The following is a 27,868-nucleotide window of genomic DNA, read 5'->3' as shown; positions in this document are numbered from 1 at the left end:
TAAACTCGGCACAAGACAGAGAGCGCGCGTTGCATGCAATCGGCGAGATATCAATATCGATATTCGACTACCTGTGCGAGCTTTATACGGGAAGCAACATAGCCAAACATGAATGGTGCCAACTAGCGCTGGCTACCTTTTTATAAACGGTATACCGCGGCGACGCAGATTAACAGATAAATGTTATATCGTTTTAAAACGTATTTAAAAGAAAATTGTGCGCACAGTTGACTTACTTGAAACTAAAGTGCGACCAACATAAGTGTGGCCTTCATGTAAATCTGCGCGCCGTAATACTTCTAGTTTTGTCTCCAATACTTGAACACGATGCATTATGAGTGATCAAGCACGCACAGTTACCGGCAGCTGAATGGGCAGACATTGCTTTTGTTTGTGTGGATTCCTTGCCACTGGCTAGACTGAGTTCACGGCCCGATCTGTGGCCAGGCGACAACGGTATGGCACGGCGGCATACGCGCGGACTTAAAAAAATTTGGTCCTTTACACTCCATAGCCGCAATTTAACTTGCCATAGCGGATGTTAGTACAACAGCCGATAGCGGTAGTCAATCCTGCGCGCGCATCTCTTCCTTTCCTTGTTTGGCTATCTGTATCCCACCGCACATCTGTTTACAGAAGTTGAAACAGACTTCGTGGCGTCGTGCCCGATTTTTTTTTGCCTGTGGAGATTTCGCGCTAACTGAAATTTACAGACGTGCTATTCAAGACTGGGGCAGTAAAATTAACATCGCGCTAAATGAATCCGTGCAATCTGAAGACGTGCTAAGTGAGGGATAGGTGTAATTGTTTTGTTTATACTTTCTTTTAAACAAGAGATTACTTGCAGTGAAAATGAATATACATTTTAGTATATTTGTAGTAATATGTGGAAAATCATCATATTATAGTGTCACTTTGTACATAGTAAATAAAATTTTTGAAAAGTTCCGTTCATGTGTTTTGTCAGAAATATCTGCAGTTACTTGTTGAGAGGCTTCTAATATGTTTTGTGACAATTTTTTATGTTAATATCTAAATAAAAACTGTATTATATTGTGCTCTGTTACTGAAATGGTTTCTTGGAGATTATATTAAACAGCAATACTGTAAAATAATTCCAGTTTTTCTGTGTAGCAGTAGTTTTATTTTCTTCCTATCCTAAAAAAAAATTTGTTGTCATTTAAAAGAAACATAACGTATGGTGATCATGACTGTTAGCTGGAAATAATTTATTTTTTTCCTCTTGTTAGGCACTTACTGTACATTCTCGCAGTTGTGCACATATTTTTTCTCTGTCCATTTGTGCTATCAGTAATGAGGTGCAGTGTACTTAACAACTTTTGGAGTACAATATTTTCATTGTTCACACAAATTTTTTCTAATCAATTTATATATACATACATACATATATACACACACACACACACACACACACACACACACATATATATATATATATATATATATATATATATATATATATATATATATATATATATATATATATATATATATATATATATATATATATATATATACTGTTATCCATACAGGACTAGTGGTTTTGCCGGATTATCAAAATTAAAAATATTTTTAACTGGAATATAAGAATATATTAATATAGACTACAAAACCATTATAAAGGCAATATTTACCCTTTATAGAAAGTAAATATTTAATTTGTTTAATATTTATTTTGTTTAATTACACTTTATTCCGTATGTTTATATTTGTAATCTATGATTAATTCAAACTGTAAATTTCTTTGGTTATCGTTTTGTCTATGTATTACTCTATGTTAAATTTTATTTAAAATTATGGTCAAGGCTAGAATAGCAGTATTTTTTTTGAAATCTCTATTAATTTAAAGATGAACAACGACAGTAATGGGTAAGGACCGCAGAAAATGGTAAATAAAACTGGCTCATTTCGGTGTAAAAAAATGACAAAAGCGTTGCAAAAAACTGGTGTAAAAATTAGCAAGCGGTGCAAAAAATCGGTGTAAAAATAAGCAATCAGTAGAGACCCCAAAAAATTGTGAAAAAATTATGCCATTGGCGGTGTATAAAAAACCTCATAGCCTTACTGCTTCCTTATTTGCCTGGCCAATTTTTGGGACATAAGTTTCTCTAAGAGTGTTGGCTGATGATGGCAAATCCCCTGCACCTAAAATGTATACATAACTTACAATATACTTATCAATAGGCAGCATTTATAAGGTTATCGCTGAAAATATTAATGGGCTAATTTATTCAAAACCATTCTTAGCCAAACCTAACCTAACCTTTTCTAGATTAGGTACTGCTGGATTACAGAGTCAAACCATCAATCAATCAGTCAAAAATATATTGTGGTGTGCTCACCATTTCACAATGCAATCCATCCTATTTATGTGTTTGTTAATCTGAGGTACTTGCATATTTATTTAAAGTAAAGGTAAGTTAATCAATAATATTGTAGGCCTACATATGCTTATGAACTTTTATTAGAGGGGGAAAACATTTCTAAATAACTAAGGCTAACCTTCAACATGGGTGTTACACCATTCCCTCATAGCTGGATGATCAGCTTTTTCCAAAGGAATGTTAACTTGCATCATATTAACAAAATCAGAAAAAAATTCTTGTTTTCTGCACTTTAAAGCTTGTTTGCTTTATTCACGCTGTCGCCTATCGAGATTTGTTTAGACACGGTAGAATGCTTGACAAAATAATTGTCTTTTTTGTTTTGTTTTGTGTGTCATTTGCCACATGCTTTTTGCACGTGTCTTTGCGTGTACAATCAACCCGCACGTTGCAGAACTTGCACATCATAATTTTGTCCCGCTGATCAAAAATATAAAATCATCCGATTTTATCTCTCTTTCGCGATCAAACATTGTCGAAGTTTTCGGCATCTTAGCCACAAATTCAATTGTATCACAAAACTTACAAAATGTGGACGGTAGTTGTAAACACTCATAGATATGTGCACGCAAAAATGACTGCCATCTTAGCTCCATGCGATTAAATTAGGTTAGAAAAATCGACACCAGTGCGCCTTGCGGCAGAAACGACCATTATTCAAAACACGAAAACTGTGGAGTCAATTTGTTATGTTGGTAGTGCGCACATATCGATTGTTGACAATTTTTACATTTTGTTTTCATTTGCGATGGCAATATTTACTGTTTGTAAACAGAGTAATAAAAATACGTGAATATCAGTAACGTGTCAAAACGAAGATAATATCACGGCACTAGTCTTTCAGTCTATGTTTATTTCACGCCTATGTTTATGATGGCGTAAATAAATAGAACTTACGACATAAGGACATTATTTTGTGCGAAAAAGCGTGAATTTCGCGCGAAAATTCGTGAATTTCGCGACTATGTCAAAATCAAAGGAAAGTCGCAAAATTCGTTTAAACAGGGTGTCTACTGACCCTGGAAAACCTGGAAAACCTGGAAATTTCAGGGAATTTTGTAATCAGGGAAATATCAGGGAATTTTTTTTCAAAATCAGGGAATTTTTGTTTGGTAGGTTGTAGTAGGCAATACGTTTTTTGTTTATTGATCAGCTTGCATTGACGTGGCATCATGTTTATCCCCTCCCATTTTTATTTTTGAATGGCAAATAATGAATAGTTCCCACGTCAATTTTCTTTTATTTACCATCATATTCGGAAGTGGCATCAAATCACGTGATACAAACTGGTTCAAGCTGGTCTGTTATCCTGCTGACGTGACGTGCTGCAGCATTGCTTCCCACGTTCGGATTATACGGACAGGTGCATTTAATTTTAAGTATCTATGGATGCCCTCAACGTAAACTGGACATTTTTGTTAGCTTTGAAAATATGTACATACCACGGACACTTTTGGTGAAGATTTGCCATCGTTGCTAGAAATTGGTAGCTGTGGGCTTCATACGGTCCATGGTGCTTTCGAAACCTGGAATTTCTGCTACACAATGGGACGTTGTTAGTTTTTTGAGGCACAGTTACTATTTGTTTAAGCACGTTCCTGCAAGGAGGGCAGATTACACTAGAATAACTGGATCAGAGCTTTTTCCCAAGAAATTTTGTGCAATCAGATGGAATACTGCAGTTGCTGAGCGTGCCATGAAAACGTTACCCCACCTAAAGAAATTTGTTAGTGAAGTTTCAATTTCATCTCTCTCTTTCAGTGTAGTGAAAAGTGCTCTTGAAGATAATCTTCTAAAAGTAAAATTGACATTCTTCCACTTTTTGGCATCAGAGCTGGAATTGTTTCTCACAATGTTACATAGTGAAGCACCCATGGCACCTTTTCTCTATGATTCACTGGTAGACATTTTATTAGCTTTGGCAGTAAAGTTTTTGAAACCGGAAGTACTGAAGAGCTTTAGGGAGAAACGCAATGTATCTCGATTGGATGTAGATAACCAGGAAAATCTATTGACTGCTAACAATATCAAGTTGGGTTATGCAGTACGCCATGCCATCAAGAAAGAGAAAGTACCAGAAAAGTCTGTCCTGTTACAGAAAAATGATAGGACTTGTCTAAAGGTTATGGTAAAAAAACTTCAGGACAAAAGTTCCCTGAAGTACAATCTTACCAAGGGAATTTCCTGCTTATGTCCGTCTGTGGCTTTAAATTCGGGTGTGAGGAAACAGCGTGTGAAGTACAGTTTAGAATGTTGTCTTCAAAACAGGTGATTATCAGGACAAGAAGCTGATAACATTGAGTGATCATATCAGTTGGTATGTTCCTCGCAAGATTCTGCAGCACTGTTCTCGTCTTTTTCTCGAGAAGACGGGCGCCTTGATCACTTGTGGATGCTCATTCTTAAGGCACATACAGTAGCTTCCAAAACAGGCCTTCTAAAGTTTGTGAGGATGGTGTTGGTACTTTCCCATGGAAATGCATCATTGGAAATAGGATTTTCAGTGAATTCTAATCTGCTGACTGAAAACTTGCAGGAAGAAATACTGATCGCACAAAGACAGATGTATGACTTTGTTCAACGTTCTGGAGGTGTAGAGCATGTTGATATCACCAAGTCCATGTTACAGTATGTAAGAAATGTTAGTTGTAGGCGTAAGGAAGCCCTGCAAACAAAACAAAAAGAAAAGGAAGCTACAGACAAGACGAAGGCAGAAAAAAGAAGAGTTGAAGAGGTGATCAAGGCATTGCAGTTGAAGAAGGCTCAAATGTTGGATTTGGCTCGTTCTGAAGTAAGTGCAATAGATGCAAAAGTTGAGTCACTGCGAAATTGATGGGAGCTTCCTTTTACTAATGTTTTTTGCAAAAGGAAGTGTGTGAAATATTTGTAGCAGCATGTTTTATTTGCCATCAATTGAGTCACTTTGGCCACGTTTGGAAGAAGGTAATTTTTTTACTAATTTAAGTAAGTTGAAATACTTTGAAACCCGTCAATGTAATATAATGCAGTTTTTTTCAGTTTCTTGGAATGTCGTAATTGTGTTAAAGAAAACCTGGAAAAATTCAGTTTTAGACCTGGAAAACCTGGAAAAATCAGGGAATTTAATTTACTAGATCTGGTAGACACCCTGTTTAAAGTATCAAATTTTCGCGTTATTTCGTGAATTTCGCGCTTCACCATTTTTCGGGGTCTCTAGTAATGGGTAGTAATTTTAATAGTTTTGTTTTATCAACAACCTTAAGAAAGTCGTTTATTAGTAACGGGGAAAAGATTCTTTTAGAACGAATTGAGACTCGATGAAGGCAACATCTAGAAACGCAACGATTTCGACATTAAGTTAGAATTGAATATTTATAGAAGAATTGAAACTGTTTATTAATGCCAATATTGACGGAGATTCTGAAGGAACTAATAAATTTAATCAACGAGGATAAGACTCATACGTCAAGAATCTAAATAATTATTAAGAAGAGAAGTCGACGAATATCCAGATTCAAGAGATTGTCGAATGACTGTAAATTGCTTGGAAACTACGAAGAATAAATGCCATTGATCATCCTGAAGAAAGAAGAATCCTGTCGAAGAACGAAAAGTCGCAGTTCGAGCCCGGGAAGGATGACCGTCGTGCAGTCCAGCCCAGTTGCAGCCCCCAGCCTGAAGGATGGAGTCGTGACGGCGCGTATTCCTGCCGCCCGCTAGAGACCGGAGGAGCAACACCAAGTCCGCAGTCCTGATTGAGGCGAACCAAGGATTCTCCGAGAACCTACACGTCTCGTGGGTATCCTGCAGCAAGGTTTGGTCCCTTACCCCATCACCCGAAGACTCGCTGATTAAAGAAGTACCCTAACGAATTACGATTTAAACCAGACGAACATTTTTCACCGAACTAGAATATTTTGTGTTATCGAACATATTCTTTGTATAGAAAGACCGTGTACTTGTTCATCTTTAGATTTATCTTTCAAATCCCGGAATCGCGATCCCAAACTAAATAATATTAGATAGTATAGATGGAACTTGATATTGAAAGAACATGTTGCTATTTTGTTTGACGGGTACTGCAAGTTATGTACCCAGTAGTCCACGCTCTGCCGGACTGAAGTTAGTAAAATAAATAACATTCTAATAATTAACACTTTATCTTAAAGAGAACTTACTCAAATGAAAGAATTTTTAGAGGCTTTGAAGTCGAGAGTAATAACAAATTCCATCTGTATTTTAAAATAAATTATTTTAGTTAAATTTATTTATATAAAGCGTGATTAGTGCCTGTCTAAGTGTATTGTCACCGTCTGCATAAACATTACACGCAAATATAAATATTACATTTGAATTTGTTTACACGTTATTACAAGGTCTAGTCACGAGATTAGTATTTAACATACTTTTGACAGCCTGTAATTTGACTTTCAGACACAAACTTCTAGACACAATTCTTAAAACTGAGAGAGGTAGGCTAGAGAAACTGAAATTATTAACTACATCAAAGAATTTCAATATTTACACTAGCTGACTCTTCAGTTTTTGTACGACCAACGAGGGGCTTTCGAGAGGTTAGGACAAATAGATAGATGAGTTTTAACACAAAGTCTGTAGAATTTGTAGGATCAGAATTAGTATTGGTATATGAAAGGTTATTGCCTACAAGGAAATACCAAGGACTATAAGATAGGAACACGTAGAAGAAAATACCTACACCATTTTAAACATATTGTTATAATCTGAGTTGTAGTTATAAAATAAATACAAATTTTGTTCTTCTTAAAAACAAAAACATAAATGAAATGTACCAGGTAAATGTAACCTTATAGAAAACAGAAAACACTGTACTTAAATTAAAACTGAGAGTAAATCTAAATGTTGTGTGAAACTAAAATTCTAACAGCACAGTTATATTGGTGCTGGATTACAGAATGTGCTGAACCATAGAATTCCAGAGGAAATACTTTCCACTGTACTTGAACTCCATAGAGGTATTAATTCTGATTTATTTGCTACCACCTTTAAAGTTTTAACTAAGGATTTTGAAAGATTTTGTTTGTGAAATTCATGAGTTATTTATTTAAACTTCAATGTTATTAATTTACACATTCACTGATGTCAGTCAGAAACAAAAAGGATCACGTGAATTGTTGTGTAAATCTTTCTAACAGCATGTCGTGGGCAATTTTTTTAAATTCACCATCTACAGTAGAACCCCGATTATCCGTGTTATGAAGGGGACGAGTGAGTCGGATAATCGAAAATCGCGGTTAGCCGAGTCATGCTTGCCTCAAAGGTCATTAGCCCACAGACAGCCATCTGTGGACATTCGGAGATTACATATATACACATGCTTTGTGTGCGTGTGCGTTGTTGACATAGAAGCGGACTGCTTAGTGCTGGGCAGCAGTGGTTTTTAAGTCTTTCGTGTGCGGAGACGTGGGCACGCGAGTCGTTGTTGCACCGAGGTGTGTGACTAGCCGCCCGCCAGTCCGAGGGCCCAAGACAGCTGATGGCTGCCAAGGTCACGCATTCTTTTCATCGCCCGTAAGCGACGCTGCCACACTTAGCTCATTGCTCTGTTGTCAGTAACACCATCGGGCTGGTTATTGTTTTACAGAACGACTGCCTTGAAAATTATTTTCGAGATAAGATTTTTCATACCAGTGCATTGAGACTTGATTTGATGGTTTTGAAACGGTGTCTCTGTCTCGTATAATTCACGGTGTTTTTATCCCCCTTTATTTATATGAATTTTAAATGTTAGATTTTTTATTTTTAGCTTGCTGAACGTGGAATTAGTGCAAAAACGGCCTATTATGACTTAAGTGTTGCAGATGGGTCGGAAATCTTATAACGACCCTAATCTCGGGAACCGTGAGGGGTCGTTATATCTATTCTCCGTTCATTCTTAGCTGAGTTTTGAAATAAACAAACACCGTCGTATCACTGCGCCGCGTCAGCAAGTGATAGGCTGAATTTATCTTGCGTGCCAAGCACTAGTTGCAACACACACACTTCCGTACAGTCGGTGCTCATAAAATAACGGAGAAGTAATATTACAGGAAAATGGTTCTTCTGTCAAGCCTAGTTTTTTTTTTTTTTTTTTTTTTTTTTAATTTACGTCTGCTGTGATAAAATTACGCCACTTAATGGTACACCCTCCGACCTTTTCTGTTGAAACCATTCAAACAAACAAGTGTCCAAGCTGCTAAATGTGGATTCGTTCATCGTCTTGCGTTTATTTAATCCACTTGAAGTGTCAGCCTGTAAAGCAAACTGAAGGATTTTTTCGCGATTTTTTATGATGTCGCGCACTGTTGTGTTACCGACATTAAACTCAGTCGCAAGTTTGCAATCGTTTCTCCACTCTGAAATCTTTCTATAATTTTTGTTTTGCTGTCGATGGACAGTACCACTCGCTTTCTTTTCTGTTCATTTGATGACATGATGAAATGTTGCGCTCAACACTTCCGCACAACACAACGGTATAATCCGTAGGAATGCAGATCACTGTTACAATACATAAAATTATCACCACCTTCACGCTTCAACAACGTACACTAATGGAATGGACTGTCTCCATGCGCCGGGTAATCTCTGTGGCACGGCGCCGTGCTGCACGCGGGAGTGTACAGTCGGGTCATGCGGACGTGGAATCGCGCACCAGTGTATAATCTATTCACGTAACACGGAACACAAAAATATTATGTACATACGTATGTATGTACTAGTATTTTTTTAAAAACTTTGTGTATATAAACATAACTGAGTCAAAGTACTTTGATCAACATACATTTTGCAAAGTATTTTAACATTTACATACATTTTGAATCAATGGTTATATGTAACTAAAAAATTGGACTTGATGGACATAAATCGCGGTTAATCCGCGAATCGGATGATCGAGTCGCGGATAATCGGGGTTCTACTGTATTTGTCTTTTTTGTTTTATGAAAAAATAAACAATTTCGCTGCTATTACATCTGTTGTTGTTTATGTAACAATGTTTTCAATGAGCCCAGGACTTTCATATTGTCTATTTCCAGCCTTCCACACATCCGATTCAGATCCTTATAAATATCATAAATGTGATAACTTCTTTCCCACTCGTATAATTTAATGTCTTTCTTTATGATGCTATGGTAAGCATTATGTAAAAAAAGCATAATCATATATTGTCCGAAAAGTTCTTAGTAGCATTATCTAGGCCGTAAATCCAAGCCAACCCTCCCATTTCCGTCCCAATGCCTTTTGATTGTTTGTCTAGTTTATTGTCCTGTGTAGTTGTTCATCACCATATTCCTATAAGATTAAAGTATTTTATCATTAGTAGGGCTGGGCGATTCCACAGATTTCATTTCGATTCGATTCCGATTCAAATTACTGTAAAAAATTGAAATTTCGATTTCGATTCGATTCTTTAATTATAGAGCAAATGCGTAAGGTAAACAAGTGTAAAAAAATTTCTAACAATGTAGGCAAACATTCTTAGAATCATTACTTCGTGAAGTCCACTTGTCTGTGGTTAAAGCTATGGAATTTACTCCGCCGTCAATGTCTGTTGCCAGTTTTGTTTTTATTCTTTCAAGATGATGTTCATAAAGATCTGGAATTACACGCCTTGCAAATGTTCTACGGTCAGGGATGCTATATTTTGGTTCAACCAGTGACATGAGGTCTCTAAAACCTGTATCTTGGACCATGCTGAATGGTTGAAGATCTGTTGCCAACATTTTGCCTATTGCACTGATAATGGAAACTGCTCTGGGATGATCGTTTGGATATTTTTTCTAACCTAGAAAATGCAGTTTGCTGGACAATTTTCTGTTTGGGTACAGATGAAGATGGAAGTATCACAGATTTCATTTGAGATTGCAATTTTAAAAATTCGGAATATACGTCAGTGTGTTTTGCGAGATGTTTAGCCATGCTGGTTGTGCTCCCATGAACTTGTTTAAGTTTGTTGCCACATGTTCTGCATTTTGAATGCGTTTCTGACACTTTTTCGTAAAATTTCCAAACCGCACTTCGACCTTTAAATGCACCTTTCACGTTTTCACTCATTTCTACAATCTGCACAAAGATTGTTTTCACACTAGAAACTCAACACGATATTGGATGTGAGGACGTGACAAAATAAAATAAACATGATGGATCATTTCTCATTTCCACAGTACTAACACTCTTGCATTTTCCATTAATGTCGTTGGCATCTGTGATGCTGCAGTGAAGGCAGATATGTTAAGACAAAGAAAAAGAACACAACTACCACATGTGTAGCTATCAAACTTCCTCACTTAAAAAAAACGTATAAAAGCGGAACCCAGAACCAAAACAAAGTGGTTATCACAGATATAGTGCAACAACTGCACCATGGAGGTAAGAAGTTAGGGAGTGGTTGTTTGGCGTGGATGCTGAAGTCATTTTGCTTTTTGGGACACGCCCACTAATGCGACCAAAACAAACGGCGAATACAAGTTTGAAATGGTGTTTTTAATGAAATAAAACAATGTCGTGTTGTGCTTATGGTTGTACGAATAGGCTAGCGAAAAAGCAGACGGGAATTACATTTCACAAGTAAGTTTATATCAAACCAGGAGCTTCTATTATTGAAGTGGTGAGATGAATAAGAGAAGACAAGACATGTCTCAAGAAAGATGAAATAGTTATAGTAGCAGGTGGAAATTACGTGTTCAAGAAAGAATAAAAAAATTTGTGTTGTGCTTATGGTTGTACAAATAGGCTAGCGAAAAAGCAGACGGGAATTACATTTCACAAGTAAGTTTATATCAAACCAGGAGCTTCTATAATTGAAATGGTGAGAGGAATAAGAGAAGACAAGACATGTCTCAAGAAAGAAGATGAGATAGTTATAGTAGCAGGTGGAAATTACGTGTTAAAGAAACAATCAAAAACTGTGTATCTCAGTTTGAAATATGTATTACCTTCATTATGTAACACAAAAGTGGCGGTATGTACAATCCCACACAGATTTGACTTGATGGATAACTCATGTGTAAATATAGGGATAAGGAAAACTAATGAAAAAATTCTGACTCTGTAGTAAGTACAATTTTGTACGAGTAGGTATCTTTTGCTGATGACACAAATCTTCTTATAACTGCAGAAAAATATTGGAATTAAAAAATAAAACTGAATTTGAAATAATTAACTTGAATAAGTGGTTTGATGCAAATAATTTAAAACTTAATATAAATAAAACAAAATTTATTAAATTTGGTAATAAAAGACTGCTCGATCAAGTATTATCTGAATTTCAGAATCAAGCGATAAGTCAAACTGAATCAACTAAATTCTTGGGCTTACATATTGATGATAAACTAAAATGGAATGAACATATCAATCAAACTATTCATAAATTAAGTAAAGCTTGCTACGCCCTCAGAATTCTTAGCCAAATTATAGACAGAAATTCTCTACGAACTGCATACATTGCACTTTTTCACACACACATGGTATATGTACATAATTGAAATATGGGGTAAGTGTAGTAATAGTATTAAAATTTTTAGATTGCAAAAAAAAGCCATATGTATTATATGTTTAGCTGATACAAGAGCCTCATGTAAACCTTTATTTACTGAGTTGAATATATTCCCTTTTTTTTCGTAATATATTTATAGGTTGCTCTTATTTGTAAAATTGTAAATAATTTTGTAGAATCTGAACATACTGGACCATATATCACAAGATATAACTATAAACTGAAACCAAAATTCCACACTTAAGAGGTATAACACTATTTAATAAACTACCTAAAGAAATTATATTACTACAAAATTTTAATGAATTCAAAAAAGTTGTTAGAGAATACATCAAAGGAAAAAAATATTTATTTAGCTGGTGAAATAACACCTTGTAATGACAATATAAATAATATGTAATTTGCTGTATAATTAATAGGACACACTACAAATGATTCAGAGTATATTAAATGAAAATATGTACTGTTTGTTGTGTTGTGTAAATTGTGAAAATTATAAAATTTGTGATTATTTGTTGAAAGTGTAGATTAGCAAAATTCATTATAATTGTAAACTTGATTATTTTATTGCAATTTTAACTATGTTTAATTTTTGTTTATAATGTGACACGGTCAATATCCCTTGAGCTGTTGGCTCATGTAGGGATCTGCAGGTGGATTGAAAAAATAAAAAAAATGAAATAAAATAGATTGTGTTATCTGCATGAAACCATAATATATTTTCCATTGATTTTTGTTGTCCAAATTATATACATTTATGTAATGTCTTGTTATTTGTTAATAAATTATAGTTTTTACTTCAGTACGTCTTGTTTTGTAGTTGATTTCGCATAATTTCACCCTATTTTAAATTTGCAACACTGTGCTACCAGCTTGCTTTTACCAAAGCCCAATAATGTACCAATTTTATCGTCGACGATTATAAGACTTAACTTAAAAAATATGGTGAGGAAATGGATGAGGAGAAGTGATTTAATCTGTAAAACATTTCACTTTTAGTTTTATGCAGTGTGGTTTAGTATCATTTTGTTCTAAAATTCCCTCGGCGTAACTTTTCCGTAATTAAAGTAATAAAAATCAATTTCGAAAATATTTCTTTCGAAGTAGTAAAATGTGGATAGTGTTTGATTAGGCTAGGTTAGTAACAACACTAGATTGTAGGTTAGGTTAGTATAGCTACATTAAAAATGCTGTAAAATATTTTTAGTGTTTTTTCAGGAATTACCAATTTAAGATGTACCAGTTGCCAGAGGGAAATGCTGAAAATTCATTAATTGCACAGAAAGATAGAGGTGGAATAACATACCCGTCTAAGGACGTGCAAAGTATTTGTAAGACGAAAATACATTTTTTTCCTCTTTGAATCAGCATATGCATGACATGTCCCCATTGAATAATCATATTGTTTATTTGACAAAAGCAGTTTCTGATAAGTATGTTTGTATAAGGTTCAATTATTTTGCTAAGAATATAATTTAAACTAGTGATTCTGTTCAAAAGATGTTTACGAAGACAATTTTGTTTAAGGGTCAATAAGAATTTTTGCAGTAAAACTTCTAGTAGCTATGTATGCATTCTTCCTTTTGAGCTTCAAGTGATCTTGTTATTCCATTCAAGAATAACTGTTTTACCTATTACAAATCAGAAACATAAGTATTTTTTGTATTTATATGCAGTCTTAGTAAGTATTGATTGGTTATTGCTACATAGTATTTATGTGTGTCATCAAGTAAGGGAAACCAAGAAAAAATCTTGACAAAAATAATTAGGTTTCCTAGAAAAAATTTCTATGAACTAATTTTTGCAAATCTATAGTTGAATGGATATGAATATTAGGGAAATTGTGGGTAAATATTGCCCCCTATGAGAACAAAAAATACAAAAATATAATTTTCGATTTAAATATATCTTCACTAGCATTTTATAATCCTCACTGATCTCAAAGAAGCTTAAGGCACACATTTAAGGCTAAAATTGTGGGATGAAAAATAATTAAAACGTAGACAGTATAAATATATAACACTTGGAATCGCTAAAGTAAAAAAAAAAAGTTGCAAATGTAATCACTGCAACATTGCTGCAGGTAGGCATGTGTGCCCTCTGTTATTACTGTTACTTTACAGTACTGGCTCCTAAGGTGAAATATTCGTGCAAAGGACTAATTTAGCTCTGAAGAAACTACTGGTATGTTTACTATTGCGTGGCCACTGCAATAAATAAATAAATATATAAATAAAATGCAAAAGTTGTAGCATGTATATGTTAATATAGGCGAGTGGGCTCGTGACAGCTAATCCATCCATACACATAGGCCTAATAATTATGACGAGAATTTAAATATCAGTTAATTTGTTCATTTCATTTACAGTAACATGTAGGTAATAAGCTAATATCTTTAACAATGTAATAGTCCGATAAATGAAATGACGAAAAAAAACCTTCTTTAAGCACAAATAATGTAAACAAGGGTACTATAATGTTATTGACACAACATACTGCCTAAATAACATCAATGCACCCTACCTGAATGCTGTTAAGTAAGCAATAAATTAATTTTATAACCCATTTCGTCATTACATGTATCGGGATTTATTGCCTTATTTCTACTAAAAAATCACACGTTACAGTCTTGCAACACAACATTATATTTCATTTCATACACTTAACAAGATAAACTTGCACATATACGCCGTTGGTAGCTAATATCGGATTAACAAAATACAGTATTCTGCATTTAAATGCATTGCAACCAGTGATGTTTTGCTCTCACAAGGGGGCGTGGTCGTTTTTTGTTTTGACTTCAACTGTTAACACAGCAGAGATTACACACACCTACTTCCTAACTTCTTAACTCCATGAACTGCACAGCTTCGATGGAAGAATCAGACTTTTTTATGTCCAAGCCTTGGTACTGAAGTCTGCCACCATTAGCGCTCAAGTTACAGACAATTTGGCAGCCATTTTGTGGAAGTGTTGCGTGCACGTCGGTATCATATCTATGAAGCTAAGGTAGTGTTTATTTACCGCTTTCGGTGATTGAGGTTATATTCACAGCCCAGAAATGAAACTTATTGGACGATTGGTTCGTGGACTTTCCAATTGCATAATTAATGTGTTTCTCGGCCGTTTGTAATAAAGATTTTTTTTTTCCCCATTTTGAACAAAATGAGTGTTGTTATTTAGAGGATTGGAGGTAAATATTGCTTATGAATCATGAGTGTTTGGCAGAACCAAAGTTCGTAGATATGAAGAACGTCGCTAAATAGAATATTCGTTGAGGATTTACGTACATACAAAGTTTATGTGCAATTTAACGGAATTTGTGGAAATTGTCACCATGCAAATGACCTAGACAAAGTTCGAATTTTTCGAATCTTAATTTTAAAGAAGAAACGATTTCGATTATTTACGGAATCGAATCGAAATTGTAATTTTCGATTAATCGCCCAGCTTTAATCATTAGTACTCTTTTTTCTGCATTGTAATGGACACCAAAATACAATAATCTACAGTAGATGAACAAACACATAATTTCATAATCTTAGTTTAAAGTTTTTATTTATTTATATATTAACTTTTAGTTCTTACATTTGTTTCTTTTACTGGCTTCCAATATTTGGCTTGTAATTTATTTTTTTTAATCACAGCCAGTGCACATATTTTTACTAAAGAATAAATGTACTGAAATGCAAGCTGTAGGTTGAAATCTTAGTTAGTGAATTTTGGGTTACAGGTTTGTTAACTGGTTTTCATATCATCTAAGCAACTTCCAATTTCGATGGAGCTGGGAGGACTGGGAGGAATGCCTGCAGCTAGACCCTGAACACCCGCGCCCTAAGTTCGTGCGTGAGGTGCTACTCAAGTGCCTGCGGCTGTCGTACCACCAGCGCATCAAAGAGATGATGCCGGCATCTTACCAGGCGCTGCTGCCACCCAAGCCGGAACCATGCTTCAAGTATGCCGAGGAGGGCGCTGGTATGTACACCAATCCTGTATGCATTGTGAATCTCCTGACATTTGCAGTCATTAGTTTAATTGACATTGATTGAAATTATCTTCAGAAAATTAGACTCATAATTTGATAGTAAAATAGCAATACTTATGGTACTTATGTTGATACTACAGTGAAATTCCCTTACAACGTACTTCAGAATAACGTATATTTTAGTTCAACGTATGATTTTAAATTCCCGCTCAAAACAACTATGTAAACAATGTAAAAAAATTTCACTTTAACATTAAAAACGTATCCTACATTTCAATACAACAACCATTCTTTTCCATTTGTCAGGAAAATTTTACATAACTGTTACTGTGTTTGCGAAGGGGTCCTTTAATATAAATGTACATTATGATTAATTTTTATCACTTTCAAGATAGTTAACAAGTATAAAACGTAAACAAACACTGTCTCAACGATTCATACAATCATAGTACAGTATAATGTGCCATTCTTCCTCCATGGATCACACACTTAGTGCACGAGACGATCTAAACAATCAAATGCTGTCTCGCCCCTCTTCAAGACAATTGTTTTTAGCTGCGCCATCGTTTGGTTATTTGTAGAGCACTTTTTAAAAGTTTAATTAACGCAGATACAAACGTTAAATAAAAAAAGGGAGTTGTCTGTAAAGTCGGTTTACGGACAATAATTTTACGTGATAACGTCATAAGAAAACATTGATGAAATATTGCAGCCTTTTTAATTTTCAAATATAATTTACAGGTTTTTGCAAATTTAATTTAAATAATTTGTTTAAATATAATCACGAACAATTAGTTAAAAAGCCCGCCTTAACCTGTTTGATATTATAGACGATTTTCTCGCATGGTGGTTGGCCGGTTCTTGCACGCTCAGCTCAGGCAGAACGTGACACTTTTTCGTGCGTGCAGCCGGCGTTCATTGATTTATAAGACGTTAACACGTCAAAAATTATATTTTAACATATATACGAAATAGAAAATGCAATAATGTTAATTTATGCAGGTTAAATTTTGAACTGTTTGGTGTCACAACATACCTGACACGCTTTATTTGTGTTGCCATTGAGGTCGGAATGTCGCCTGGCACAGCCATGCTCGTGACACGCGCTACTACTAGTGCAGTGCTACGGTTATCTATGGATGCGAGGTTTGTTTACGTTTGACATGGCGTGAGGCAAACTATATTGTTGATTGAATATTTTAATCAGGATGGATGACCAAAAAGATAAAAAGAAACACAAGCAGTTCACGTTTAAGGGAAAAGTGGAAATTTTAAAAGAAGTTGACAAAGGCAGGAAAAATGCAGATGTGGCACGGTCGTTTGGTTTGGTGCCCACTACACCGTCAACAATAATAAAAGATTGCAAAAAAATTATTAAACTGTACGAACAGTCATCTTTATCTGCTGGTCGCAAGAGACTTCGCCTAGGACAGTGATGGCCAACTGGCGGCCCGCGGGCCAGATCCGGCCCGTGGTAACGTTTTATGTGACCCGCAAAAACTATCCGTCGAGACAAAAACACACTTATGCAACGACTGTACAATAGCTGAAAAATTTTAATTTAAGATACTGGCAAATACACAGTCGTCACTACACTCATTCTGCTTTGCATTGGCTTACATTTTATTACAATCTATACAAATGTCATAGCTCCAACCAAATTAATATTTTTGTAAAATGTAAGCCAATGCAAAGCAGAATGAGTGTAGTGACGACTGTGTATTTGCCAGTATTTTTCACAGATTATGTAATTGTTTATGTTTACGTTTCGCAAGTTATTTGATGTTGTAGTTAGTTTGAAATGTTTTCCAAATTTAGGAAAGTAGACCGTGAAAATCGTGTTTTCAAAGAAGAATGGGAACACAAATATTTGTTTATACTTAATAAGGACATGAAACCTCAGTGTTTAGTTTGCCTTCAAGTATTAAAAGAATACAATCTCAAACGTCACTTTTTATCAAATCATCAACACAAAAATGAAAATTGTTCAGGCGAGTCAAGAAAAAATCTTGTTGAACAACTGAAAAAACAAATTTCTCAGCAAAAGAGTGTATTCACCAGTGTGTCAAGAAACCAAGAAGCATGTCTTTTAGCCTCGTACTTTGTTAGCTACGAGCTTCCTCTTTCCAAACTGTAAGAAGCTCCAAGGTGAAGAAATGGTTACTTTCGTGCAGTTCGTGGAAAATATTAACCAACTGGCTTCAGAATTCGACAGGTGATTTCAAGATTTTGAAACATTCCGTCCTAGCATGTAACTTTTCAACAATGCTTTGAAGTGTAACATTCAGTGTCAGCCAAGAGAATTGCAGCTAGAACTCTGTGAACTCCAGTTAAAATGTCCACAGCAACTGGAGTAGAGTTTTGGAAACTACTTTCGCATGAATGTTATCCTTTGATAAGGAATTGGGCCCTGAAACTGTGTTCAATTTTCTCAAGTACGTACATTTGCGTTGCATTGAAGCACACAAAATCAAAGAGTAGGAATAGACTTTCCGATGACGTGTTATCACATTTGCTTCGTGTGGCAACATCAAAAATAGATGTGGATTTTAAGTCGTTGGTGAACAGTGTCCAAAAGCCACAGTGCTCTCACTAAGTACTAGAAAACAAAAAAAAATTTATGTGTATTTATAAAAGGTGTCTGTTTTTTAAGAAATTCTTAGAATTATTTTTCTCTATTTAGTCAATTGTAATAAGTAAAAGTAAACAGAACATACAAATAATGTTTTTTTTTAGAATTCCGTAAAATTGTAAAAATTATGTCAGTGCGTGGTTTGGCCCTTGAGTGTACTTTGAAGTGCTATGTGGCCCCTGAAGTCAATGATGTTGGCCATCTCTGGCCTAGGAGATAACAAGGGAATTCTATCCCGCTAAATGTACATATCTGCAAAATAGTTTAACCCATTTGTCATTTTGTGATCGACAGATATAAATTTTATATATGTAGGCCTAGAATTTAGGTTACTGTATTATGTTCAGTAATTTTTTTAAAATTCTTGTTGTTTTACTAATATTTGCTTCCAAGCTAATGTAATATGATCCCCTACTATTTTATTTTTAAAAATTCAATAATACTACATTTTAAAGGTAAATAAGGTAAATGTACCAGTAGCCGTCATGCTAAGAAGAGTTTTAGAAAAAAAAAATTGTGTACATAACCTCGTAGGTGTATTATTGCCCCTACATGTTTGTTTTTAACCTCAAACTTTACTCTACAATGCTATCCAACACTCTTCGATAAACACATATTATTTTTGTAGATTTATAATTTTGAAAAAAGTGTGATTTCGAGCCAGTAGTCGTCATGCAAATTTTCGTGTTTGCCAGTGTTCGTCACATGTTTGTGCCAGTAGTCGTCATGTGCGATTTCGGCTGCATTAGTTTTAATTCATGGATCCAGAATGATAGTATTGTACTATTTGGGCTTCAAATTTTATTGGGTACTATATTTTAAACATCAAAATGGCATTTCATAAAGATCGTTCAGTAATATAATGAATAATCCTCATTAAATTTTGAATTTACTTACAGCACTCACGGAACAAAGAGGGACAGCACAACTAACATGAAAATATATACCTAGAGCTGTAGCAAACCGTATGTATTCATTACTGAGTAACGGGTGTGCCGTCTAGTAACGAGTAACGAAACGATACACACGGCTGCATTTTGTTACTCGCATTTCTCGTATATTTTACGCATGCACGCGCATATTCGATGAAGTTACGTTACAAAGAACGATGTTTGTTTATTAATAAAGTATAATTTGGAAATTCCTCGTCCAAGTTTTTTTTACTGTTTATTAAAGGTATTATGTGTGTAGACAAAGTTTGAGATTGGAACAGAAACAACGTAACAAAGTATTTTTTTACAAATTAGAAATATGTATGTTGATGTTTTTCACTATCGCGTATTTTCACGTTTTTTTTTGTTCTTATCTTAAAAGAGATATAATAAAGCCGCTCTAATGAGATTTAATTGTTTCTTGGTTAACAAAAACTGTTTAATTATCAAATATTGTTAATTGTTTATATTCTATTTATTATTATTTACGCGACGTCATACTGTACGCGTACGCAATACGACTCAATTCGTTGCTGCAACATAACATAGCATGTTATGCGTTATCACAAGTAAAATTTAAAAATAAATCAGGGCTCATCTTCCTACCCAAGGGCGATTTGTCTTTGTGTTTATCGGACAATGTGTTCCTTGGCACACTATTTTTTTCCGCTGCTCATTTTATACTCATACCATTCGCTACATCTTTAAGAGCAGCTTCCATGGCTGACTCTTCATACAACAGTATTTTCCGTTTTGGCATTTTGCCCTGTAATTAAAGAACAATGTTTAATTTACTTATTAATGTCAAAATATATATCGAATGACCCCTAAATTAATGTAAACAACAATGCCTACACAATTTCGGCAATCAATAAAGTAAAGTAATTTCCGACCCAGAAGTCGTCATACACATGCATCGGAAGTCGTCATAGGTGACGACTACTGGATCTGATCATAATAACGTACTTTGTCTATTAACAACAAAGAACTAATATTATTTAAGAACTTTAGGGTGTAACTTAGCACAACTTTAAATAAAATATTAAATGTACCAGTGCTCGTCAGGTATGACGAACACTAGCAATACAAGGTTTTTATTGATCCAGTTTTCGTCACCCTAACTAAATCATACAAAGAAAACGAATTTTTTTAAATAAACACTTTCACCTCTTCAAGAACATTTAACTAACACATTCAGCACAAAACATCACGAATAAACATGAAAAATTACAGAATTAGAAGTAAAAATGTGCTCTAACGTCCTTAGTGTTTTAGTATAGGAATTCCCCTATTTATCTTCACTGCTCTACGAACTTTTGATGCACGGACTTTTTTTGATTGAAAATAGTGTTTGTTCCGAAAACTATTGTGGTAATTTCAGCTAGAACGTCGACCAAATTTTTGTCAATATTTAAGTTGGCGATATATTGAGCTACTTCTCTGTTATTTACATTTGAAGTTGCTAGTGACGACCATTGGAGCAGTGACGAGTACCGGTGCACTTACCTTATATAGACTTTCAGAATAAAGTACTTTCATTACTAAGTATAAAAGTTGAGGCTTTATTGATGTACTTTATAACGAGATTCTACTGTATATTTTTTAAAATAAAAATATATATCTAGTGGTGAAAAGTTCTTTAAAGTTCTGGGAACACTTTTTAACATAACTGTAGGACCCTCGTTACTAAACATGTGCTGTATGCACAAAAAAAACTGCATATATTCTTTCTTTATTTAGAAATGATTATTATTATAATTCTTATCTTTACAAAATTCTGTTATTCTCCTAGAAGTAAGTAAGTAAAGAGTTGACAGAACTGGGTTTGGGGCCATCATCTTCTTTTATCGGGTTCCTTTATGTCTTCTGGGCCTTTGCTTGGTGCTTGCGATTGAAGACCATGAACATCATGAGAGGTGGTGTTCACTGCAGATCCACAGTTGCCGTTGCTTCTGCTTTCCTCTGTCCACCCAATGGGCTCTGTGGTGCTGTCTGGCCTACTTGCATTGTCTCTAAGAGTGACCAAGGTCACCATTTCTACCGGGGCATAGGTAATCGCTTGGTTTATTTTTGAGATTGTTGAGAGAAATGTTGTGTATATTTTGCTGTTTCCCGCAGGCACTGTCGTCATAACTTCAGGAGTGGTTGAAATGCAAGGGAGAGAATCCGTGGTGAGCACATCATTACTTGTCATAAGACCGATGTGTGAGGGTTTAGAGCTTTCCATTGTTGGGTCACTGACAGCATCATATGAGCTGGTGGCTGTAGGAACGAGTCGTGATTCAGAGGGCCGTGAGAATGAGCGAGGCAGGTCAGTAGTAGTGACGGCTCGACTGGGCGGCAGCTGTGCGGAGATGGAGTCTGGGAAGAGCCGGGTGGTGAGTGCAGTCAAGCTGGTGTCGTGGGGATGGTCGAGTGTTGGTTGGTGAGGCCGTGGGAATGAACGAGGTGGGTCGGTACTAGTGATGGCTGGACTGGGCGGCAGCTGTGCGGAGATGGAGTCTGGGAAGAGCCGGGTGGTGGGTGCAGTCAAGCTGGTGTCGTGGGGATGGTCGAGTGTTGGTTGGTGAGGCCGCGGGAATGAACGAGGTGGGTCGGTAGTAGTGACGGCTCGACTGGGCGGCAGCTGTGCGGAGATGGAGTCTGGGAAGAGCCGGGTGGTGAGTGCAGTCAAGCTGGTGTCGTGGGGATGGTCGAGTGTTGGTTGGTGAGGCCGCGGGAATGAACGAGGTGGGTCGGTAGTAGTGACGGTTCGACTGGGCGGCAGCTGTGCGGAGATGGAGTCTGGGAAGAGCCGGGTGGTGGGTGCAGTCAAGCTGGTGTCGTGGGGATGGTCGAGTGTTGGTTGGTGAGGCCGCGGGAATGAACGAGGTGGGTCGGTAGTAGTGACGGCTCGACTGGGCGGCAGCTGTGCGGAGATGGAGTCTGGGAAGAGTCGGGTGGTGGGTGCAGTCAAGCTGGTGTCGTGGGGATGGTCGAGTGTTGGTTGGTGAGGCCGCGGGAATGAACGAGGTGGGTCGGTAGTAGTGACGGCTCGACTGGGCGGCAGCTGTGCGGAGATGGAGTCTGGGAAGAGCCGGGTGGTGAGTGCAGTCAAGCTGGTGTCGTGGGGATGGTCGAGTGTTGGTTGGTGAGGCCGCGGGAATGAACGAGGTGGGTCGGTAGTAGTGATGGCTGGACTGGGCGGCAGCTGTGCGGAGATGGAGTCTGGGAAGAGCCGGGTGGTGGGTGCAGTCAAGCTGGTGTCGTGGGGATGGTCGAGTGTTGGTTGGTGAGGCCGCGGGAATGAACGAGGTGGGTCAATTGAAGTGATGGCTCGACTGGGCGGCAGCTGTGCGGGGATGCTGTCGTGGAAGAGCCTAATGCTGGGAACCGCCAAGCTGTTGATGTGGGGATGGTCGATTGATGGTTGGTGAGGCCGCAAGGATAAACGAGGCGGGTCGATTGGAGTGACGGCTCGACTGGGCGGCAGCTGTGTGGAGATGGTGTCGGGAAAGAGCCGGGAGTTGGGAGCAGCCAAACCAGTGTTTTGGGAATGGTCAAGTGGGTCTGGCTCGGAGTACTCATTATAGTGAATGGAAGGACGGAAATAAGCATCCTTTGTAGACTGGCTGATCCTTGCTGGCAGTTGTTGGACATGATATGTGTGCAGAGCTAGCCTGTAGAGTGCCACAAAGCGGGGGTCGTAACTCCTGTGTGCTGGGGTGGCCTCGTATACAGGTACACCCTTGTAGAATTGTCGATGCTCTGGGGGTCGTTCGTTTGGAAACCTTATGTGGCCTGGCGGGAGACTGTGGATGACGTGAGTGACGTGCTGTTTCCGCCGATAGTCGTCAGGGAGGTGGTTTGGATAGGGCGTAGGTAGCAGCTGGAACCTATGCGGAGGCGGCGGAAATGTCTGCTGGTCCACTCTGTTGGCAGCCACTGCTTGATATAGCACCACATGGCCTGCGCGACCCCGCCATGGTATTGCCAGCTGCAACAATCATGCACTTATTTGTCTACCATCAGTGAGAAAACCTTGTGTGTGGTTATTTTGACCAATAGATTGACAACAAACAATATACGCAGTCAGATATTGTTGAGACCTTTCCTATTTTTTTTTAGGTAAAAACCCTATCAAGCATTTAGCTCTCTGCATTTAGGGTAGGTTATGTAAATGTTGTAATAAAAACAGATATTTTTTGTTAATAATATGAAACATGCATGATTTCCCCTCCTTGGTTTGGTACTTATCAAGAAAAGTGGTACATGTTAAAAAAATTCAAAAATTCTAAAACAAAAATTTTCTTTACGTTATATATTTTACCATTTTGTAAACTGACATTGCCACATTTCCAGTATTTACTGGTAATCTACTGTTGGTTATGTTAGCTACATTTAAAATATGATAAAAAAAGTTAATGGTTGGTTAAGTCAGCATCATTAATTATGTATTCATTACTAATTAAATACATTTTATTTATGTAGGTAACCTAATCCAACAAAATGTTTGGTTTCAATAATCTGCAACACATGCAAAAATCTAACCTCAGAAACATATATTACAAAAAAAATAATCAATTACCATTACTATAAAATAAAAGACAACATTAAATAACTCACCTCTGCAACAACTTAAAACCAATAAGAACAAGCACATGTGTTTCAAATATTCAACATAGTGAAAATAATATCATGCCATGAACATGATATTAGAAAATTAATTTGTCCCAGGTAATATAATAATAGGCTATAATTATAGTTTGGCCATTTGAGAGAATGATTTGGAAAACTGTAAAGATTTATAAAAAATATCCAAATTTTTCTTTTATCGGATGCACCCCTCTCTTAGATAATTACCCATGGTTGTAATTGATTAAGTTTCTTTTTTTTATATAATAATAATTGAAATTTAAGTAGTTTGTTTGAATATCTGTATCTCAGGATTGCAAAAAATTGGAAAAATTATTTTTAAGATGTTCTCAACTGTTATTTATTTTTGAGAGAAAACCTATACTTTTTTTTTTTACACGCACTGGCCCTGTTTTGGAATGAGATGAGACATCCACTCTTGGTACATTTAGATAAGAAAATTTTGTATTCAAAAACACAAACTGGATGTCTACAAAAATATAGTGAGCCAATTTCAAGATTTTTTCATTACCTTTTAACAAAAATTTCGTACAACTTGTTTCTTATCACACAGTCATTTTTTTTTTTTTTTACTTATAAGCAAATCAAACATTATATGAAACATTTTTTATTTATGCAGGAACATGCTGATTTTAATGTTAGAAAGCTAAAACATTGTCACAGATAATTTCTATATGATTTAAGTGGACAATTCCCACTATTTATATTTTATATGCTACTATAAACTGAAGTGTGGTGACGATTTAGCAAAAAGCTGCTATTGAAAACAAAGTCTCGTGACTTCCAGAACCATTACTATTTCGGGACTTTTTCAACCAGTTCTTTAGTTCCTTTACTTTTGCATGACTTTGGTGACTTTGGTGATCTGTAGACACTCTTACATATGACAGTTACTATATTAACCCTTTATCACCCAATATTATTTGTTTCAGTGTAATATTCATTCACTTGTACTTATCTGTAAGCATTAAATTTTTTTTTTATATTTATGTAATGCAGCACATTTTTAGATAACTAATTAGGTCAACATGTTTATAGAATGAAACTAAATGTATCTATGCTTACAAAAGAAAATTAGTAGATAGAGATGTTGACCGGGGCTTCGCCCAATAAGCCTGGTAGGACTAAAATCCCTTCTTTGACCTTCACCCATTCCTTCCCGGCATGGAATTACCAACGTACGTAGTCGTGTGTTTTCAAACAGCGTGCCACGAACTACTGGAAGACGGCGTTTTAAGCTCAGTGCTTCGGTAGAACAACTGCGCCATAGCGGACCGGAACTGAACTAACGTGGATCCTGTTTTTATGTTAGTTTAGTAATAACTGTATGTTTGCATGTAGCTGAGTAACGAGAGGTCATGCATTTTTTTATGTTAGTATTTTAAGAGTGCTTTTCTTGTTCACCCGCGGCACATAGCTGAACTAGTGTCACAGTTCTGTGGTTCGGCGGAAGACGCCATGTCGCCGGTAGGAGCGCGCCCTTCCGGCCCAGTCTGCAACTAGCAACGGTCGAGGTAAGACGCCTACGCACCCCGGGGACTTCATCCATTAGCATCAAAGAACTGAACTTAGATCTGTTAAAGTAATTCAATCTCAATCAATTTTATATTATCCTCGGGGTTCGCCTCGGCCGGCAGACTGTTCAATTCAGTATTTGTTTAACCCTTAGCGGGACTTTGCCATACAGCTAAGCGATATCATCTTGTGCGATCACCGCATGGTCCAGCTCTCGCCTAGCTCAGTTCGTGCCGTGGGTACTGTGTAACATAACATCGAAGTATAATAATAAAACCTTACTGAGTTCACCGTGTTATTTACTGACCACGTGCCAGCTCTCCCAGGTATCAGGCATGTGGGTCGCCTTTAGGAGCCCACTGGAGTGTGCAACCATCTTCGTCATGTGTAAGCGTGCCCGACGCTGAGAGTGGGCCAGGTCTGTGCGATAATTGGAGACTAGGAGGGACTGGATCTTGTTCCCCACACGGATGACGACGCGTCCTGAGACGAGTCTCTGCTGGGTCTGTGTGCCCTTATCATACGGTGGCGTCCAAATTGACGACCTTTGACGATTCACAACCTCTGGAACCACGACAAAAGTATTTAAAATATTTGGTTGGTACTAAATAATGCTTCTTGAAAATAATGGGTATCAAAAAGTAGATAGATCTACATTGTTACTCAATCACTCTCCCTGTAAATTGTACAGAGGGAGATAAAGAGAGAGAGAGCACACTCGGTGATTTCAAAAGTGTTTAAAGTCAGGAAGAGACAACACACACAAGACAAATATAATGCGGCTTGGCAGATTCCCCTAGATGGAGATGATATACTATTGAGCTTATATTTATTTTCTCTCACAACTAGGTATATTTAAAAGGAGTGACATAGTACACGTGCTTCCTTGTGATTGTTATTGATATTCTCAATGTTTTAGGAATTAAATATTGTTACGAACGCGAGACCACGATGCCAGGTTCGGAGCTGGCTGGCAGCCCTGTACGGTCACGTGTGGCCCGCTGACATACGGCATGCCACGCGCGCCTGGCCGTATCACACGTTTCCCATGCATTGTCCTGCCTCGGTGCTGTTATCTATCGCTGAGCGGCTTTGGAGATTCCGCGGGCTGCCGCGTGAGCGTGCGATGCTATTCTTGATGCGTCGGGTCGACGCGGAATGACGCGACTTGTCACACCTGCTCTCGTCAGTTCTAGAATGGCACCACAGACTACTTGAGCAGGAACGCCGGCCTCCGCGGGAGCTTGTTGGGTGAGAGTCCAGCGACGGAGTTCTGCAGCAAGAGTTTGTGGCGAGAGTTCCACGAGAAGTTTTTGGCGACGGAGTTCTAAGACAGTGAGTGCCGCGTGTGCGGCGAGAATTCGGCGACGGAGTTTTGGCTTCAGAGTCCCGAGATGGAGTTCCGTGTTGAGTTCGGCGACGGGTTTTTTGGCGACAGAGTTCCGCGGGCTGTGCCGTGTTCAACGAGTTCCGCGAATAGTGCGGACTGTGGAACTCGACAGACACTGAGTGATTTGAGAATAAACATTTTTAAGTGCTAGTGGTTGGTGATTATGTATTTTTAAGTAGGATTATTTATTATTAATGTAAATATTAGTAATCAATAAAACTGTATTAAAACTTAATTGGGCTATCCCTTACGAACTCAGTTCTCCCCACATTGTTAAATCGTAACAATATGTATTTAACTTACTTGAATTACAAGTTATGATGCATTATCCTGGTTTGAATTTATGATATTAGGGCTTTTAGTTTGCCCCAATTAATTGAAAAACATATCACTGTTGCGATGTGAATTTTTTTACCAGTATTTAAATAAAAATGAAGGCAAAGGCTGCACTTTCAAGCATTACAATGACCCAGGGCTCATGCCATATCTCCTTCTTGATAAATAAATTTGCTTTTTATTTATAATTTTTTTAGTTTTTTTTTAGTTAAATAAATTGTAGCATTGTTTTTTTTTTTCATACAAAAAAGCAAAAGATATTTGAACGTTTATATTTATAACAGTATTTTGAATAGTTACTAAGTTATAGTACATCATGCAAGGATGTTAAATTACATTATTAACAATTACATAATGTCACATAACATTTGATGATGTTTGAATACAATAAATTAAGGGCTTTTTTACATGGAGTGTATTCAAAAGTTCACAAATACATTAAGCTGGATACTATATTTCTAAAAAAATGTGCTTAAATTCAAAGATTCACAGCTCATTACGTGTGCAAAGTTTACTGACTAAAGTGGCAAGTAGAAAATAATTTGAAC

General features: G+C 36.8%; 1 protein-coding gene across 1 annotated transcript in view; it reads left to right on the top strand.

Moving 5' to 3' along the window:
* The window catches only part of LOC134527317 (nuclear cap-binding protein subunit 1), a 377,088-nt gene that overhangs the window by 146,108 nt on the left and 203,112 nt on the right, over positions 1-27,868 (top strand). Inside the window, exon 10 of the mRNA XM_063359877.1 lies at positions 15,629-15,870. Coding sequence (XP_063215947.1) covers positions 15,629-15,870 — 242 coding nt within the window. The remainder of the gene's footprint in view (positions 1-15,628; positions 15,871-27,868) is intronic.

Source organism: Bacillus rossius, chromosome 1 (assembly GCF_032445375.1).
Source record: "Bacillus rossius redtenbacheri isolate Brsri chromosome 1, Brsri_v3, whole genome shotgun sequence".
Lineage (NCBI taxonomy): Eukaryota > Metazoa > Arthropoda > Insecta > Phasmatodea > Bacillidae > Bacillus > Bacillus rossius.
This window is presented reverse-complemented; position numbering and strand designations above follow the sequence as displayed.